This window comes from Budorcas taxicolor, chromosome 10 (genome assembly GCF_023091745.1).
Source record: "Budorcas taxicolor isolate Tak-1 chromosome 10, Takin1.1, whole genome shotgun sequence".
Lineage (NCBI taxonomy): Eukaryota > Metazoa > Chordata > Mammalia > Artiodactyla > Bovidae > Budorcas > Budorcas taxicolor.
Genome location: NC_068919.1, coordinates 63,554,561 through 63,570,584, shown reverse-complemented (window position 1 = coordinate 63,570,584; position 16,024 = coordinate 63,554,561). Strand labels below are relative to the sequence as shown.

General features: G+C 53.8%; 1 protein-coding gene across 1 annotated transcript in view; it reads left to right on the top strand.

Annotated features, from left to right (window-relative positions):
• DUOX1 (dual oxidase 1) overlaps positions 1-15,528 on the top strand; it is a 31,192-nt gene extending 15,664 nt beyond the window's left edge. Inside the window, exons 18-33 of the mRNA XM_052646584.1 lie at positions 455-680; positions 943-1,036; positions 1,301-1,476; positions 3,314-3,383; positions 3,596-3,727; positions 4,586-4,764; positions 5,000-5,230; positions 5,763-5,862; positions 6,125-6,174; positions 7,609-7,736; positions 11,695-11,848; positions 12,250-12,482; positions 12,723-12,881; positions 14,177-14,332; positions 14,478-14,606; positions 15,181-15,528. Coding sequence (XP_052502544.1) covers positions 455-680; positions 943-1,036; positions 1,301-1,476; positions 3,314-3,383; positions 3,596-3,727; positions 4,586-4,764; positions 5,000-5,230; positions 5,763-5,862; positions 6,125-6,174; positions 7,609-7,736; positions 11,695-11,848; positions 12,250-12,482; positions 12,723-12,881; positions 14,177-14,332; positions 14,478-14,606; positions 15,181-15,303 — 2,340 coding nt within the window. The 3' untranslated portion in view covers positions 15,304-15,528. The remainder of the gene's footprint in view (positions 1-454; positions 681-942; positions 1,037-1,300; positions 1,477-3,313; positions 3,384-3,595; positions 3,728-4,585; positions 4,765-4,999; positions 5,231-5,762; positions 5,863-6,124; positions 6,175-7,608; positions 7,737-11,694; positions 11,849-12,249; positions 12,483-12,722; positions 12,882-14,176; positions 14,333-14,477; positions 14,607-15,180) is intronic.
• Positions 15,529-16,024: the final 496 nt, after the last annotated feature.

Here is a 16,024-nt window from a genome sequence, read left to right as displayed (position 1 = left end):
TGGCTGTGCCAGATCTTAGTTGAGGCATGCTAGAACTTTACTTGTGGCATATGGGATCTAATTCCCTGACCAGGGATCGAACCCAGGCCCCCTGCACAGAGTCTTAGCCACTGAACCACCATGCAAGTCCAACCCCCTGTCCCCCACTTCCTCCTGTCTCTGTGTCTTTGAGCACATGAAGGAGCAGTGTGGTTGTTTTCTTACACTCAGGTCAAGACGGTCCTGGGACCTCCCAGTCTCAATTTCAGACCTTCTTCTTGGGTCAAGTGTGCGTCCCTGGTCCAATCAGCTAATACAGAGGCCCAGAGAGCACCCACAGGGCTGATGGGCTAGTGCTTAGCGGTGGGGCTGCAGAGCAGTCACCTTAAAAGGTGGCACTAAAAGCCTGCACTGGCCTTCAAGTCAAGGAAGCCTTGTCTTTTTCTCTCCCCCCTCTGCTGCTGCCCAAGTACAGGTGCTGGACATCGACCAGGCAGATGCAGGGGCCCTGCCCCTGGACTCATCACAGAAGGTGCAGGAGGCCCTGACGTGTGAGCTGAGCCGGGCCGAGTTTGCCGAGTCCCTGGGCCTCAAGCCCCAGGACATGTTTGTGGAGTCCATGTTTTCTCTGGCCGACAAAGACGGCAATGGCTACCTGTCCTTCCGGGAGTTCCTCGATATCCTGGTGGTCTTCATGAAAGGTGAGGGAGGAGGGAGTGATTACCTAGACAGAATGAGCTGGAGACTGAGGCTGGAGTACAGCTGACCTGTTAAGACACAGGGAAGTACTGGGGCCGGGTCTCCAGTCGTGGCAGACACCTGGGAATGCCCCGGTAGGGGTCAAGAAGCAGAGCAAACCCTGGCTGCGACCAGCAGCGGGTCAATCCAGTGTGACACTCCTCCTGGCCAGCCTGGGGTGTAGGCAGGTGGGCCGAGGCTCTCACAGAGTCCTTCTTCTCCCAGGCTCCCCCGAGGAGAAGTCTCGCCTTATGTTCCGCATGTATGACTTTGATGGGAATGGCCTCATTTCCAAGGATGAGTTCATCAGAATGCTGAGGTTGGTGCTGCAGGAGAGCTGGGAGAGTGGGCCAGAGCAGGAACTGTGGGGAAGAGAAGGGGGCCATGAAGGAGGGAGCAGGAGGTAAACAGCAGATATAGAGTCCATATAGTCAGAGACTGCTGTAGCTAGGAGGGGGCTTGGGGTTTAGTCAGTCAGGACCCTTCCATGCTGGCTCAGCTCTGAAGGCCTGTTGGCATGGCCTTGCATCTAAGCTGCAGGCTGCTTATTGGGGCCTGAAGGCTTCCCTCCCCCTGGCCCCAGGTCCTTCATCGAGATCTCCAACAACTGCCTGACCAAGACCCAGCTGGCCGAGGTGGTGGAGTCCATGTTCCGGGAGTCAGGCTTCCAGGACAAGCAGGAGCTAACGTGGGAGGACTTCCACTTCATGCTGAGGGACCACGACAGCGAGCTCCGCTTCACGCAGCTCTGTGTCAAAGGTGGGGCAGCTGGCTGGGCACGGCTGACTCAGTTAGTAGGCACAGCATTTACCTGCCTAGGGTCCACATGCTTTGAGGTGCCATGGAAATGTTTATATATTTTTTACAGTCATAAGAATTAATATAATAATGGTGATAAATATGTTATGTATCCAGCCTGGATTATATTCTTCTTTATACCAACATAATTATTAAAATATATATTTTTTAATGCAGAAAGGCAGTAGTGCCCATGGCCCAGAAAAGTCATAGTGCAACCCTGCTGGTGGGGTGGGCAGGGTCAGAATAGGGTGGGGGATTGCAGCTGGAATTCTGCTTTCCTGTCAGAGGCCCCAGTGCCTGGTGCACACGTCAGGAGGGAAGACGTGTCTCCTTGTATCTGGCCATACCCATCTCAGCGGGGGTGTCTGATGGTGGCAGTGGGCTGCTGGTTTTGTTTCCCACCTTACCCCTTGGAGGAGTGCTCGTTAAATGTTTGCTGAGTATATGGAGTCCCATTCTATATTTTTTCCCTCCCCCTGACTACCTGCCCCACCTGTGTCTGACTCAGGTGAGTAGGGGCTAGAGTCAGGGTGAGGAGGGGCCAGGTAGCAGGCAGAGGGACTGCCTGTGGCCTCCTCTGGGCTGTTACAGAGTCTTCATAGCCTGGAATTCTCACTGGGACATGTTGAGACCAAACCCAGTCCCTCCCAGTATTATGAGAATTTGGGGGGCTGAGCAGCCCAGATGGGGTGAGGGGTGAATTGTATAAGACACAGCTGGGCCTCTGGTCAGGGCTTCTGGTCCCCAGGGTGAGAGGGGGGTTGGTAGAGCACAGACCCAGAACTCCTGATTCTTCAATTTCCCACCTTTCCCAGACAGGCACCTGGGCCTGAGGGGAAAGCAGGGACAGGTGCCAAGAAGTGAGCCTAGACCAGAATCCTGGGGACATCCAGGACCAGGCTTGAGGATTAAGTCGAGTGTTAGCATTGAGCACTATTCTGCTTGGTTTTTAATTGTTGTTGTGCTTTGCTGTTTCCTCTGTATTTCACTTGGAAACATAATGAACCTGCAGGAAAGGGGTAAGAATGGTACAAGGAGCATCCCTTTGCCCTTCACCTACATTTGCCATTTGTTACCATTTTCCCACATCTGTTGTTTGCTGAACCAGTTGAGAGGACAGACATCTATACTTTGTTTTAAAACACTCATTTCATTAAATTCAGTTTAGTCACTTTGGCCTCTGGGCTGTAGACCAGGGTAATCTTCAAGGCTGGTTTTGCACTTGAAAGTGACCTGGACGTTCCCAGGCCTCCTGTGAGAACCTGGATTTGCAGCTCAGTGCTGCCCTGCCCCTTAGCGCTGGCGGCTTCTGGGAGGGTTCCTCCCAACCCCTAACATTTTATTACAAGCACTTTCAAACACAGAAAAGAGGAAAGAATTTTATAGTCATCTCCCATACATGTACTACCTAGAGTCTACACTTAACTCTAGGGAGTTTTTAAGCCAGAGGGTCTTTAGCAGGGTTTTGTGGCTAAGTAGTCTTAGCAGGCAGGTTGTGTACAGTTCCTGAACTCTAGCCCACAAGCCTGATACCAGTCTCAGGTGTGGGACTGAAACTGGACACATACTCAAGGGAGCCTGCCTGGCCACCTTGGTTTCAAACCCTCTCCCTTAACCCCTCATGGCTGAGTCCAGCTACGACTGGGATCACAGACTGAGGCTGGCTCACCCAGAGGCAGTGTACTGGCCAGGGGCCCTCTACAGTGTCCGGACATGGGTGAGTGGTGTGCATTTGAGATAGGTCCTCCTGGGCCCTGGACCCTGAGCTTCTAGCTAGCCTGGCTCTGCATTGCAGGGGTGGAGGTACCTGAAGTCATCAAGGACCTCTGCCGGCGAGCCTCCTACATCAGCCAGGAGAAGCTCTGGTAAGCCCTCATCTGGGGATGTTGGAGAGAGAGCTGGGGTCAGGGAGGTGCTTTTTATTTCTCCAGAATGTCTGGGATCAGGACCTTCACTAGCCCAAGTAGTGCTTTCATGCAAATTAGAAAAGGGCAGAGAAAACCCTGTGGGAGGGGCAGCAGAGAATCTGGTGGCTAAGATGGCCAAGGTCCCATCTTAATCTGCATTCCTGTCCTAGTCCTTCTCCCAGAGTGAGTGCTCGCTGTCCCCGAAAGCACGCTGACATCGAGGTGGAGCTGACACCACAGAGACTGCCGTGCCCCAATGACACAGACCCTCCCCAGGAGATTCGCCGGAGGTTTGGCAAGAAGTACGCTTGCTCCTTCCCTTTAGCCCAAGCAGTTCACCCATCCCTGTGGCATGCACACATTGATTATTTAACGCCAGGCACTGTGCTGGCATTGGGGGTATGGGCAAGATGAACAGTCCTTGCCCAAGAATGTCACAGTCTGCTGAGATAGTCTGGTACAGTGATAGTTACAGTGTCCCACTGATGAATGCTATAATAGTGGTAATAACAGGAGGCTTCAGAGCTCAAGGAAGTAGTCACCTATGCCTGGGAGGTAGGGAAGGCTTCCTGGAGGAAGAGTCCATTGGGCCTCCAGTAAAGGATGAGAATGGAGCTGGTGGGAATTGAAAGCTACAAACTGGAAAAAGAGTGACCGAGTGACCATTTGCAAGGGCGTCCCCTCACTGACAGCCCGCTTAAGGAGGGTGGTATTAAGGAGCCTTTGAGGTCTACACAGATCCAACCAGTCCATTCTGAAGATCAGCCATGGGATTTCTTTGGAAGGAATGATGCTAAAGCTGAAATTCCAGTACTTTGGACACCTCATGCGAAGAGTTGACTCATTGGAAAAGACTCTGATGCTGGAAGGGATTGGGGGCAGGAGGAGAAGGGGACGACCGAGGATGAGATGGCTGGATGGCATCACTGACTCGATGGACGTGAGTCTAAGTGAACTCCGGGAGTTGGTGATGGACAGGAAGGCCTGGCGTGCTGCGATTCATGGGGTCGCAAAGAGTCGGACACGACTGAGCGACTGAACTGAACTGAGGTCTACACCCTACTTTGTCTTAAATAACTTGATGCTTCTTTCTCCCCTCTGGAACGGGTCCATATTAGCATCGGGTCCTTAGCCGAAAACCAAGACTTCCTGTCTTCCAGGGTGACATCGTTCCAGCCCCTGCTGTTCACCGAGGCTCACCGAGAGAAGTTTCAACGCAGCCGTCGTCACCAGACGGTGCAGCAGTTCAAGCGCTTCGTTGAGAACTACCGGCGCCACATCGGCTGCCTGGCGGTGTTCTACGCGATTGCGGGGGGCCTCTTCCTGGAGAGAGCCTACTGTGAGTGACAGCCGTGGAGGGACGGGGCTTACAATAAGCCACTGCCCTGGGAGTGCGGCCTAAGTGAGTGACGAACAGCCCCGGGGCGGGGCGGCAATGAGTGACAGCCCTGGGGGCGGGGCCTCAGGGAGCGAAGTGCCCGCTAGACTAGAGCTTGCGGGAGGCTTGCTGTGGCCCGCAGTTGTGGCCGCGGGCCGGGGCCTGCGCTGAGCTCACCCGCCGGGTCCCTCTGCAGACTACGCCTTTGCGGCTCACCACAAGGGCATCACGGACACCACTCGTGTGGGCATCATCCTGTCGCGCGGCACGGCGGCCAGCATCTCCTTCATGTTCTCCTACATCCTGCTCACCATGTGCCGCAACCTCATCACCTTCCTGAGAGAGACCTTCCTCAACCGCTACGTGCCCTTCGACGCCGCCGTGGACTTCCATCGCCTCATTGCCTCTACTGCCATCGTCCTCACAGGCAGGGCCTGGGAGTCTCAGGGATCCTCTCCACCTCCTTTGCCCCTTGCAGCCTCCCCCTCCTCTGAGAGCCCCTCTCTTCTCCACCCGCGTGCAATGTGACCGTCTTAGATGTCCTTCTCATAGGATGACGGTGGCTCCCGTGGTGGTGTGAAGTAAGCCCAGGAGCACCTCACTGCCCCAGGCTGTCAAGTCCATTTCACCCTTCCCAATGACAAATTACTCACACCCCAAAATGAGTGCACATAATAGTGTGTGATCTCCCCCAGCTTTTATGTTTTAAAACATAATTCTGCGAGAGAGACCAAAGGAATGAGTTTCTAATTTCAGACCTGTGGGGTTTTCACGGATAATGTGTACCTGAGGCAGGGGAGGAACAGGAGGCTGATTAGAAAACAGAATCTAGATCCCCAGGCCTGCTTCTTCAGGCTCCCAACTCTGGCTGGCTGGAGTCCTCCTGCTGGGGTTGAATGCATTGAGCACCCGCAGTGGGCGGCCCCTGGCTCATCCCTACTCTATCTGGTCTTCCTCAGTATTACACAGTGCAGGCCATGTGGTGAACGTGTACCTCTTCTCCATCAGCCCGCTCAGCGTCCTCTCCTGCCTCTTTCCCGGCCTCTTCCATGACAATGGGTGAGAGAGAGAGAGAGTGTGTGTGGCCTGGCCTGGGGGTGAAGAGGGTGAAATTCTTTGCAGAAATTCTCTTGGCTCAAAAAAAAGAAATTTTCTTTGGCTCAGGAGTGGGTCCCCCTCCAGGTTAGAGCACAATGATCATCCTGAGCCCTGAATCCCAAGTTGCAGAAAGGGAGACTGGTGGCTGGTTTGGGGTGCCTCCTCTAGAGAGTCCTTTCTGGAAGTCCTAGACATCCCCTCACTTGCTTTGCCTTCCCCACAGATCTGAGTTCCCCCAGAAGTATTACTGGTGGTTTTTCCAGACTGTGCCAGGTGAGAGCCCTCTCTGCTGTGTGTGTTTCTGGGCCTGGTTCTGATTGCCAGGCTCTGGGTTCTGCCTGCCACAGGCAGCCCAATCACTCTGGCTTGGTGCTCCTGGCCTTGACCGTGAGCCAGGCTCTGTCCTTGCCCAGAGCGCTTTCCTGGGCTGTAGGGGACTGCATTCCAGGCCTTCTCTCAAGAGCTTAGCTGGGCTCCTCCCCCAGTTCTGAGCTAGTTACTCCCTCTGAGGAACAGCAGTGTATCCCCTCCACCCGAACACACACACCTACCATGACAGTGACTTTGAGGAATGCTGTGCCCCAGCAACGTGGGGGAGGGGCTGGGCTCTTCATGGAGCCTGGCAAATACCCCTTCCCCCTCCTGGCAAATACCCTTCCCACTCCGTTCTGTAGTCTTGACAAGAGCCTTTAGGGCATATTCCCCACTCCCCATAATCACCCATTTTAGAGCTATTAGCTGTGAATCTATTCAAATGCTTCTTGAAGCTATTTATATTTTAAGTCTGTTCCCTCCTTGGGGTAACACATCTTCTACATTCCTTTCTGTAAAGCACAGCATGTTGTTTTTTTTATTTTTCTTTAAACCCTAAAACGATCTGCTTTGAACTTCAGAGAGTGCTTGCTGATCCTGCACACTGGGGTTTAGTGGATCAAGCCGTGTTTACGCTCTCCTCTCCATTCAGGACTTTTAGGCTTTGGCTAGATCCCTTCTTAATCTCTGCTTTTCCACACTACAGGGCTCTAATCTTCCTCACTTCTGCCTCCTCCTCCTTGATCACTTGAGGGACCATTCTCTGGAATGGCTCTAGTGTTGCCTAGGATTCTCTGTGAGAGGAGGGGTCTCCCACCAGGTCTGGGTGGGTGGAACTCAGGGGGGCTCTGGTGATGAGCAGTGATGGTGTGGTCCCACTCATTCACTGTGTCAGTGTTCATGCTCTGTGATGTGGCTGCCAGGTAGAGTACTACCTGGACCCTGACCAAGCCTCGACTCCCCAAGGGTAGGGCCTACAACATCCGGAGTTCTACTCAGAGGACTCAGAGTAGCTGCCCTGTCCATTCATAAACTCAGCACACATTTTCCTAAGGCCCATGGTGTGCCAGGCCTTACACTAGGCACCCGAGTGCAGCGGTGAACTAGCCTAGCCCTGTTCTTGTGGACCTGAGAGTCGAGAAAGTGACAGATATGAAACAAATAATGACACGGGTGCTTGAGACATAACAATCCATGACAGGGTCTATGAAGGACAAGCAGGGTCAGGTGAAGTGAAAGGCGCCTGTTATCAGTGGTGTCAGGGAGAGGAAGAGGGAAGGATGGTGGGTTTCTATCGCCTAGAGCTGTGGAGTGGAGAGGGGACCCTGGGAGCCTCAGAACAGCCGGCTCTGTGAGGCCCTGCTCCCCTGCCCTCACCCCATGTTAATTTTGCAGGTCTCACGGGAGTCATGCTGCTCCTGATTCTCGCCATCATGTACGTCTTCGCCTCCCGCCACTTCCGGCGCTGCAGCTTCCGGGGCTTCTGGCTGACCCATCACCTCTACATCCTGCTCTATGTGCTGGTGAGGGGTTTTGGATATGAACCAGGCTAGCAGAGTCTGGGTGGATGTTCCCAGGGAGGCAGCGATGGCCGAGACATCCACCTTAAAAGATGGAGATTATAGTATGGGGCACTCAGGTAGACTGACCCAACATGCAGCACTCAGAAGGCTGAGTCCCTGGCATGTGTTTTGCAGTAGCAGCCTTACCAGGCTGATCTACATTCCTTCCAGACACCCCCACATCACTTCTGCCCAGCCAGTCTTTCCCCTCTTTGGGTGGTGGTTTGGGCTCTTGGGTGAACTCACTCAAGGGAGCATTATCTTTTTAAAGAGAAACTCACCCTTAAGTAGGTTCTGCCATTTTGTTTCTGGGGTGTTAGCTACCCCATCCAGTTAGCTAAGTGCCACTTGTAATGTCAATGAACTTGCTCAAAATGTCTTCTTTGGATTATTGATAAAATGGATTTTGAGACTCCACCTCTCCCCTTTCCTTCTTATCCTGGGCTCCTGCCTCCCTTCCTTTAGATTCCCTGCCTCTCTCCTTCCTGTTCCCTTTCCCTCTTCCCCTGGGTTTGCTCTCTGTTACTTCAGTGGCTTTTTCCAGAGATGACTCTGATCTGTACTGCTGTGGCATGGGTCTGCTTGGCCTGCCTTCCTCACAGACACAGGCACTTTCCCAAAGGGCACCCTGAGGGCCTTGCTGAGAAGGTAAACCAAGTCCTAAAGCTCTGACATCCCCACTGGTGATAGCCTGGCTGCCAGGATTCAAGACATGCAGAGCTCACACACGGCTGCCCTGTAGGTCACCTGGCTCCAGATACAACTGCACACAGGGGTCTTCTTTGTCCTAAGACAAAGGGAGAAAGGTCTTCATTGCCTGGGTCCGGATGGCACTGGTTGTCCGCCCTGCCCCCTCCCAGGTGCAGCTCTGTCTTCACTGGGAGGTAAGAATGTCTGGTTCCATCTTGCCTGAGGTTCAGCACTTCATGGTTCTGGGGATAACTACCCAGCCTCAGCTTAGATGTTTCCGGGAACTCATTAGTTTGTTTCTTTGGAAGCTGTTGCTAATGTATGCCTCCCTCACCAATTTCTTGATAATGGGTAGAGCCCTAGAATCTGGGTTACTGTTACTGTTAGGGGTGAAGATGATAGTTTTGTTCCTGCTGATAAAGCAGCTTTTTTAAAAAACTAGATCCAGAAGAGTGGCCAGCCTTGTTCTCTGAGAGCAAGACTGGTTTCTGATTTATCCCTGGGTTCTGGGGATCACTGGGGATGCCAACAGGGAAGTCAGCAGCTAAGCAAGGTGCAGGACCCTCAGCTGGGAAGTCCTAGCACTGGCAGCCTGGGAGCATCGCAGGGTTCCCCAGGTGGCACTAGTGGTAAAGAATCTGCCTGCCAACTCAGGAGACATAAGAGACCTGGGTTTGATCCCTGGGTCATGGAAGATCCCCTGGAGGAGGGCATGGCAACTCACTCCAGTATTCTTGCCTGGAGGATCCCACGGACAGAGAAGCCTGGTGGGCTATGGTCCATAGGGTCCAAAGAGTTGGACGCAACTGAAGCAACTTAGCATGCAGGCACAAAACACCAGCTGCCTTTCCATTTATCTCAGATGTGGCCACTTGCCCTCAGACAGAAAGTTACAAGTAAATGATTCCAGTGTGGAACAGACCCTGGGCAAAGGTGTTTAGGCTCCCTATTCAGGCTGTAGAGGCTGGAGCTAGTGCAGCAGAAGCTGAGCTGGCAGGCTGTTCCCCATGGCTGATCAACCATGACTCTGCAGCAGCTTTGCGGTTTCCAGGTAGAGCCAACACCAAGCAAGGTGTATAAACAGAGGAGTATGAAGTCATCCAGACATTGTTCTCAGCCAGTAGATGCTCAGAAAGCCTCAAGGTTGGGCGTGGGCTCTGTAATGAAAGAGGATCTTGGGAAAACTGGAGCCAATTCACAGCCCAAAAAGGTTCAAGTTAGCTCTGTGGGGAGAGGTTGAAGAATTGGGGAACACTCAGCTGGAGGAGTGGAGAGCTGAATGAGGGACTGAGTTCATTTGAACAGTTATCTGTTGAGGGCCTAGTATATATTTGCTCCGTAAACAGTCTGCCTGAAATGCAGAAGACCTGGGTTCGATCCCTGAGTCAGGAAGATCCCCTGGAAAAGGAAATGGCAACCCACTTCATTATTCTTGCCTTGAGAATTCCATGGACAGAGGAGCCTGGCGGGCTACAGTCCATGGGGTCGAAAGAGTCAGACTCGACTGAGTGACTAACACACACACAGGCCCAGCAGAGGAAGAGGAGACTCTAAGCTCTGCCCTCAGAAACTGAGGATTAGCTTCAGAGATTAGTGCCATGCACGTGCGGTGATCAAAATGACCAGATAATATGGGATTAATTGCTGAGCTGAATGTTCCAGTCAGTCAGTTACAAGAGCCCATTGAAGGGAGCCTCAATTGGGCCAAACTGGTTAGGGAAGATTTCACAGAGAAGACGGAACTTGGGCTAAGCCTGAAGGAGAGATAAGCTAAGGTTTAACAGGGCAGAGTGGGAACTGAGCGTTCTAGGTGGAAGGAAGGGCACCTATGAGGGAATGCCCTAGCAGTCCAGGGCTTAGGACTCTGCACTTTCACTGCCAAGGGTCTGAGGTCTGGGTTCAATCCCTGATCAAGAAAAAAAGAAGAAGAAGAAGAAAGGCTGGAGCACTGGTGGAGAGGTGCGAATGACAATAGAATATTCGAGGCTGAAGGGCTGTGGCTCAGCTGAGAGGCCCCACTGTGTGGGAGATTGTAGGAGAGCAGAGGGTGAAGAAATCGGGCTTGGGCAACACACAGGATTAGGAGTTGGGAGGAGCAGAGCCAGTGCAAGAGATAGAAAGTGAACAGAGAGGGAAAGAGGGAAAACCAGCAGGGCATTGTTGCTAAAGAGGCAAGGCAGGGATGCTCACTAGAGCCATAGGCTGTGGAGGGTGGGAGTGAATGCCATCTAAAGGGAGACCTCGGGGACTGGCCACTGTGAGTCTGCTGTGAGCAGGTCCTCAGAAGAGGTGGAGGCGGGGGCCAGACTGACTAGACTCAAACAAGCAAGGGGAAAAAATGGGGCAAGTCGTGTCTGACCATGTTAGACCAGCTGGTTGGGGAAAGAACCAGAGTTGGACAATACCTGTTAGTTACTTCATGGAAAAAGAGGACTGATAAGGTGTCTTAGTCTCCAAAGGAATTGGGTAAATTGGGGAAACCCCTTCCACTGACTGGTTATTGAGTACCTACCATGTGCCAGGCAGAAACTGCTGGGAGCTGAGAGTGTTGTGGAAAATGGATGTAGTCCCTACTTCTCCAGTCCAGTGGGGAGAACAACAGTAAACATATCCATGGATGAAGACACAAATATCGCAGATGACGACAGTGAATGGAGTTAACAGGAAGACGGGATAGAGAGTGTGCTGGGGGAAGGGAGAAGGCCTGAGGAGGTGGCCTTTCTGCTGAGACCTGAAAAATGAGGTGGTGGGAGGAACTAGGGCAAAGGCCTTCCCACCAGAGGGAGCAACAGGTGGAAAGTCCAGAAATAGAAAGGACTTGTGTTTGAAAAACAGGGAGTGGGGAATGCTGCCAGGCAGAAAACAGAGCATCACAAGCCCTTGTGGTGAAGTGGGAAATCTTCTAAGGTTTTCTGAGCTGGGATGACATGATAAAAGGAACTTTAAAAAGTCATACTGACTGTCTTGGAAAGAACGCATCACAGTAGGGCAGCCCGCGGACAGTTACGAGGCTACCGCATGAGTGCAGGTGGCTTAGTCTAGGATGGTATCAGGGAGATGCAGATGGATGCTATGGAGGATGGGTTGGGAGTGGTTAGGTTTTGGAGCCTGGAGGGAGCATTGCACTTGATGAGGTGGGGACTGGATAGGCCAGTTGAGGAAGGATGCAGGGGTCAGACCCTGTTGTGGGTGTGGCTTTGATCTCAGCTGTACTCTTTGCTCTCTCCAGCTCATCATCCATGGCAGCTTCGCCCTGATCCAGCTACCCCGTTTCCACATCTTCTTCCTGGTCCCAGCACTTATCTATGTGGGGGACAAGCTGGTGAGCCTGAGCCGGAAGAAGGTGGAGATCAGTGTGGTGAAGGCGGAGCTGCTGCCTTCAGGTACCAGCCTAGAGGCTGTCGGGGGAGCAGGCTGGTGGTTCTGTGGATGCTGACAGGGCAGGACAAAGCCCGGCCCAGTGGAGTTAGCAGGGCCCTTGAGGTGGTAGGGATGAGGGAGTGAGTACAAGAGGCTCTTTGCCAGGGGACCTAAGCTGCTCTCACACCAGAGAGAGGAGGAGCCTGGGCCAGGCCACTCCTTGTCCTGCTGCCCACCAGCCCCAGTGCTGCCCAAACCCTGCTCAGGGTAGACATGGCCTGGGGGTGTTGTTACTTCTGATGAGGGGATGCCTCCTTTGTCATATTCTAAAAGCAGAGCTGAGGTTGCAGGTGGGGAAACTCTTGGGGGGCCCCACTGTTGCCGGATTCAGAACAGTGGGCTACTGCCCACCTCCCCTCCTCAGGAGTGACCCACCTGGAGTTCCAGCGGCCCCAAGGCTTTGAGTACAAGTCAGGACAGTGGGTGCGGATCGCCTGCCTGGCTCTGGGGACCACCGAGTACCACCCCTTCACACTGACATCAGCACCCCACGAGGAGACGCTTAGCCTGCATATCCGGGCAGCGGGGCCCTGGACCACCCGCCTCAGGGAGCTCTACTCACCTCCGACGGGTGACAGCTGTGCCAAATTTCCAAAGGTGCCCAGACCCAGGCTAGGCGTACCACGTGCTCCCACATCCCCTTAGCAGGCATTGGTCCTGCGGCTCCAGACTCCCCACTGTGTTCCTCCTTGAGAGACTGATTCTCCCAGATGATGCTTCAAGGCTCCCACTGCTCCCTCACTCCATAAACCTGCCTGCATTTCCCTGCCTCCCATTTCTGGCTTCAGAACTGTGGTGGTAGCCAAACTCAACCCTAACCCACTCCCTTTCCTGCAGCTGTACCTCGATGGGCCATTTGGAGAGGGCCACCAAGAGTGGCATAAGTTTGAGGTGTCAGTGCTGGTGGGAGGGGGCATTGGGGTCACCCCCTTTGCCTCCATCCTCAAAGACCTGGTCTTCAAGTCATCAGTCAGCTGCCAAGTGTTCTGTAAGAAGGTGAGTGTCCCCTCCTCTCACCAGCTGTGGTCCCCTGCCCCCTGTCACTGTGTCCATCTGCGCCTGTCCCCTGTCTCTGTTCTTGGCCTCCCTGTACTAGGCAAGGCTGAGCTGGCCTGAACCAAGGGAGTCAGGATATTTTTGTTGTTCAGTAGCTCAGTCGTGTCCGACTCTTTGTGACCCCATGGACCGCAGCATACAGCACAGTCAGACTATTCCTGGACCCTAAAGGACAGAGTGGTTTTGCTGATGCCTGCAGGCTCTTCCCTCAGTTATGGGGTGCCCCACATACAATCTGCTTCTGAGAGTCCCTCCAACCAGGGTTGGAGAGAGGGCCCGCCGCTCAAGCACTGTTGGGTGGGGAGAGGGAAGGGAGCACTTGGGGTGGGGCACCGGTAAAACCGGCCCTGCTCTCAAGAGGAAGAGGAGGAGATGCTGCAAGGCAGGGCTGGTGGGCCTGGTCGGCTCCAGGAACACAGCCCAGGCCCTCAGGCCCCTCCACACCAGGCCTCTTCACCTGAGCCTAGCACTGGTGGCGGGCCCCTGCTTGTCTCTCTCGGCCCGGCAGGTGAGTCAGGGGTGCAAGAATGCAGCGGGCAGAGGCCCAGCCCGTATGCTGTCAGGACTCGGAGGGTGACAGACAGCTACCTGGCTCCCCTGTTTGTGCCAGCTCTGTCTCTGCTCCTTAACTCATACAGCTCCATTTCTCCGCATCAGAAGCTGGAGATGGGTCCCCCAGGGACACATTTATTTATTTGGCTACACCAGGTCTTAGTTGCAGCTTGAGAACTCAGTTGCAGCATGTGAGAGCCAGTTCCCTGATCAGCGATCAAGCCAGGCCCCCTGTATTAGAAGCATGGAGCCTTAGCCACCGGACCACCAGGAAGTCCTCCCTGGTCTCTCTTCGAGCCCATGCCCATCCACTCCAGGCAGCCAACTCAGTCTTTCCAGAGGCCGTTGTGTGACACCCCTTATCTGGTCCCTCTCCCCTCGGGCAGCCTGTAAGTTGGAAGCCTAGCAGCTTGAACAGGGCCCACTGGACTGAGTGGAAGGGCAGGCTGCCTCCCATCCCACCAGACCTTCAGCTCACTTGACAGGGTTCCTTTCTCATGGCCCCAGGCTATTGCTCACTTCCACTTCAGGCTCTGGGGCCTCAGAGCATGGCCCCATACACTCACCTCCCCTGGCTCCCTGGGGAGACCGCACAAGCTGCTCTGAGACCAGAAGGAGTGGCGATTCCTGGGAGGTAGGGACTCTGAGACAAGCTGGGTCCCAAGCTCCAGCCGTGTCCCCAGATCTACTTCATCTGGGTGACGCGGACCCAGCGGCAGTTTGAGTGGCTGGCTGACATCATCCGGGAGGTGGAGGAGAATGACCGCCAGGACCTCGTGTCCGTGCACATCTACATCACCCAGCTGGCTGAGAAGTTCGACCTCAGGACCACCATGCTGGTGCGTCAGGGCCGGCCAGGGGGCGACTCTGTGGGTGGGCAGGGCAAACCAGGATGGCCAAGGCGGGTGGGCGGACCAGCCTCTGGATGAGAAGCTGACCCTGAGTCTGCTGGCCGTGACCTTCCTCCTCTGCTCCCTCCCCCAGTACATCTGTGAGCGGCACTTCCAGAAGGTGCTGAACCGGAGTCTGTTCACGGGCTTGCGCTCCATCACCCACTTTGGCCGCCCCCCCTTCGAGGCATTCTTCAACTCTCTGCAGAAGGTCCATCCACAGGTCAGTTCCCACCCCATGTTCAGGTTTTCTTCACCTTTATCATTTGAGGCCTGAGCAAAGCTCCCAAACCTGCTCCATAAAGGGAGGAGGACCCATCCCTGAGGAGTCTGGTGGGGTGATGGAATGGAAAACGAGAGGTGAGGGTCACTCAAGGGCCAAGGGAGGAAACAGGCAGCAGGGACTTGCTACTTCTGAAGCCATGATGCCTTGTCCCGAAGGAAAGGCTCAGTGGTGGAGCTGGTCCTCACCATAAACTCAGAGCTACCCTTACCATTAATACTATCCAGACAAACACTGGGCTTACACTTGAAGCTAGCAAATGCCTGGGAAAAGAGTCAAAGCTGGCCCCACAGAGAACAAGCCTTCCAAAACTCAGCGAGATTTATAAACCCTGAGCCAGCCCTCACCGTGCACAGTATGGAGTAAACCTTCACAGGATCATGGAATGAGTCCTCACCAAGGACTCCTGCTGGTCTTTCACATGAGCATGGAGTTAGACACTGAGCTGGACAGTGACACTGAGCTAGACACTCCCTCTAAACGCTGAGCTGGCCTTCACTTCTCTCTCCAACAGGTCCGGAAGATTGGGGTGTTCAGCTGCGGCCCCCCTGGCATGACCAAGAATGTAGAAAAGGCTTGTCAGCTCATCAACAGGCAGGATAGGACTCATTTCTCCCACCATTATGAGAACTTCTAGGCTTCCTGCCCAGGGGCTCTGCCCACTGTCTAGCTGAGCAGAGGTTCGGCCTAACACCTCACCTCCAGACTTCCTGTTTCTGGCTTCCTCAGCCATCTCCCCATTTCTACCTCCCAACCTTGGTCCAGGTGGCCATGGTCAGTCACCCCATGTGGGTTCAGGGACTCCCAGGTCCAGAATGTCTCAGCCCAGAGAAATGCAAGGCACTGTGTAGGGACTAAAAGTTGGGAGCTAGGAGATCTATTATTGTTTTGCGGCAAAGTGACACCTCTTCTTCCAAAATAAGGAACAAAATCAAAAGGCTTGAGCAGACAAATTGTGTGTGTGTGTGTGTGTGTGTGTGTGTGTGTAGGGGGCTGTGAGTTTAGGGATGAAGTGGGGGCACAGATAGATTCTGGCATCCTAAAACCCCTCACCACCACCCCAAAACTTCCTCTCCTCTGAGCTCTCCACTGTCAAAGGGATAGCAAATGCCTTAGAGAGGGTAGAGAGCCACAGAGAGCAATTTACAGGAATGCCCCCCTGAGGACCCCATTCCAACAGTACAATTGATCTTTTCCCCAAGTCTTTAAACATGTACTGTTGTCAGAACCTGGCCCAACATGTCTGGGTGCTCCTCTGCTCTCCTCCCCTCTTCCTGCTCTAATAGTCTCTTTTATAAATAAACCACTTTTCTGCCATAAGGGTTTCTTTATTCTGCTCCAGGATGGGGTAGGTACTG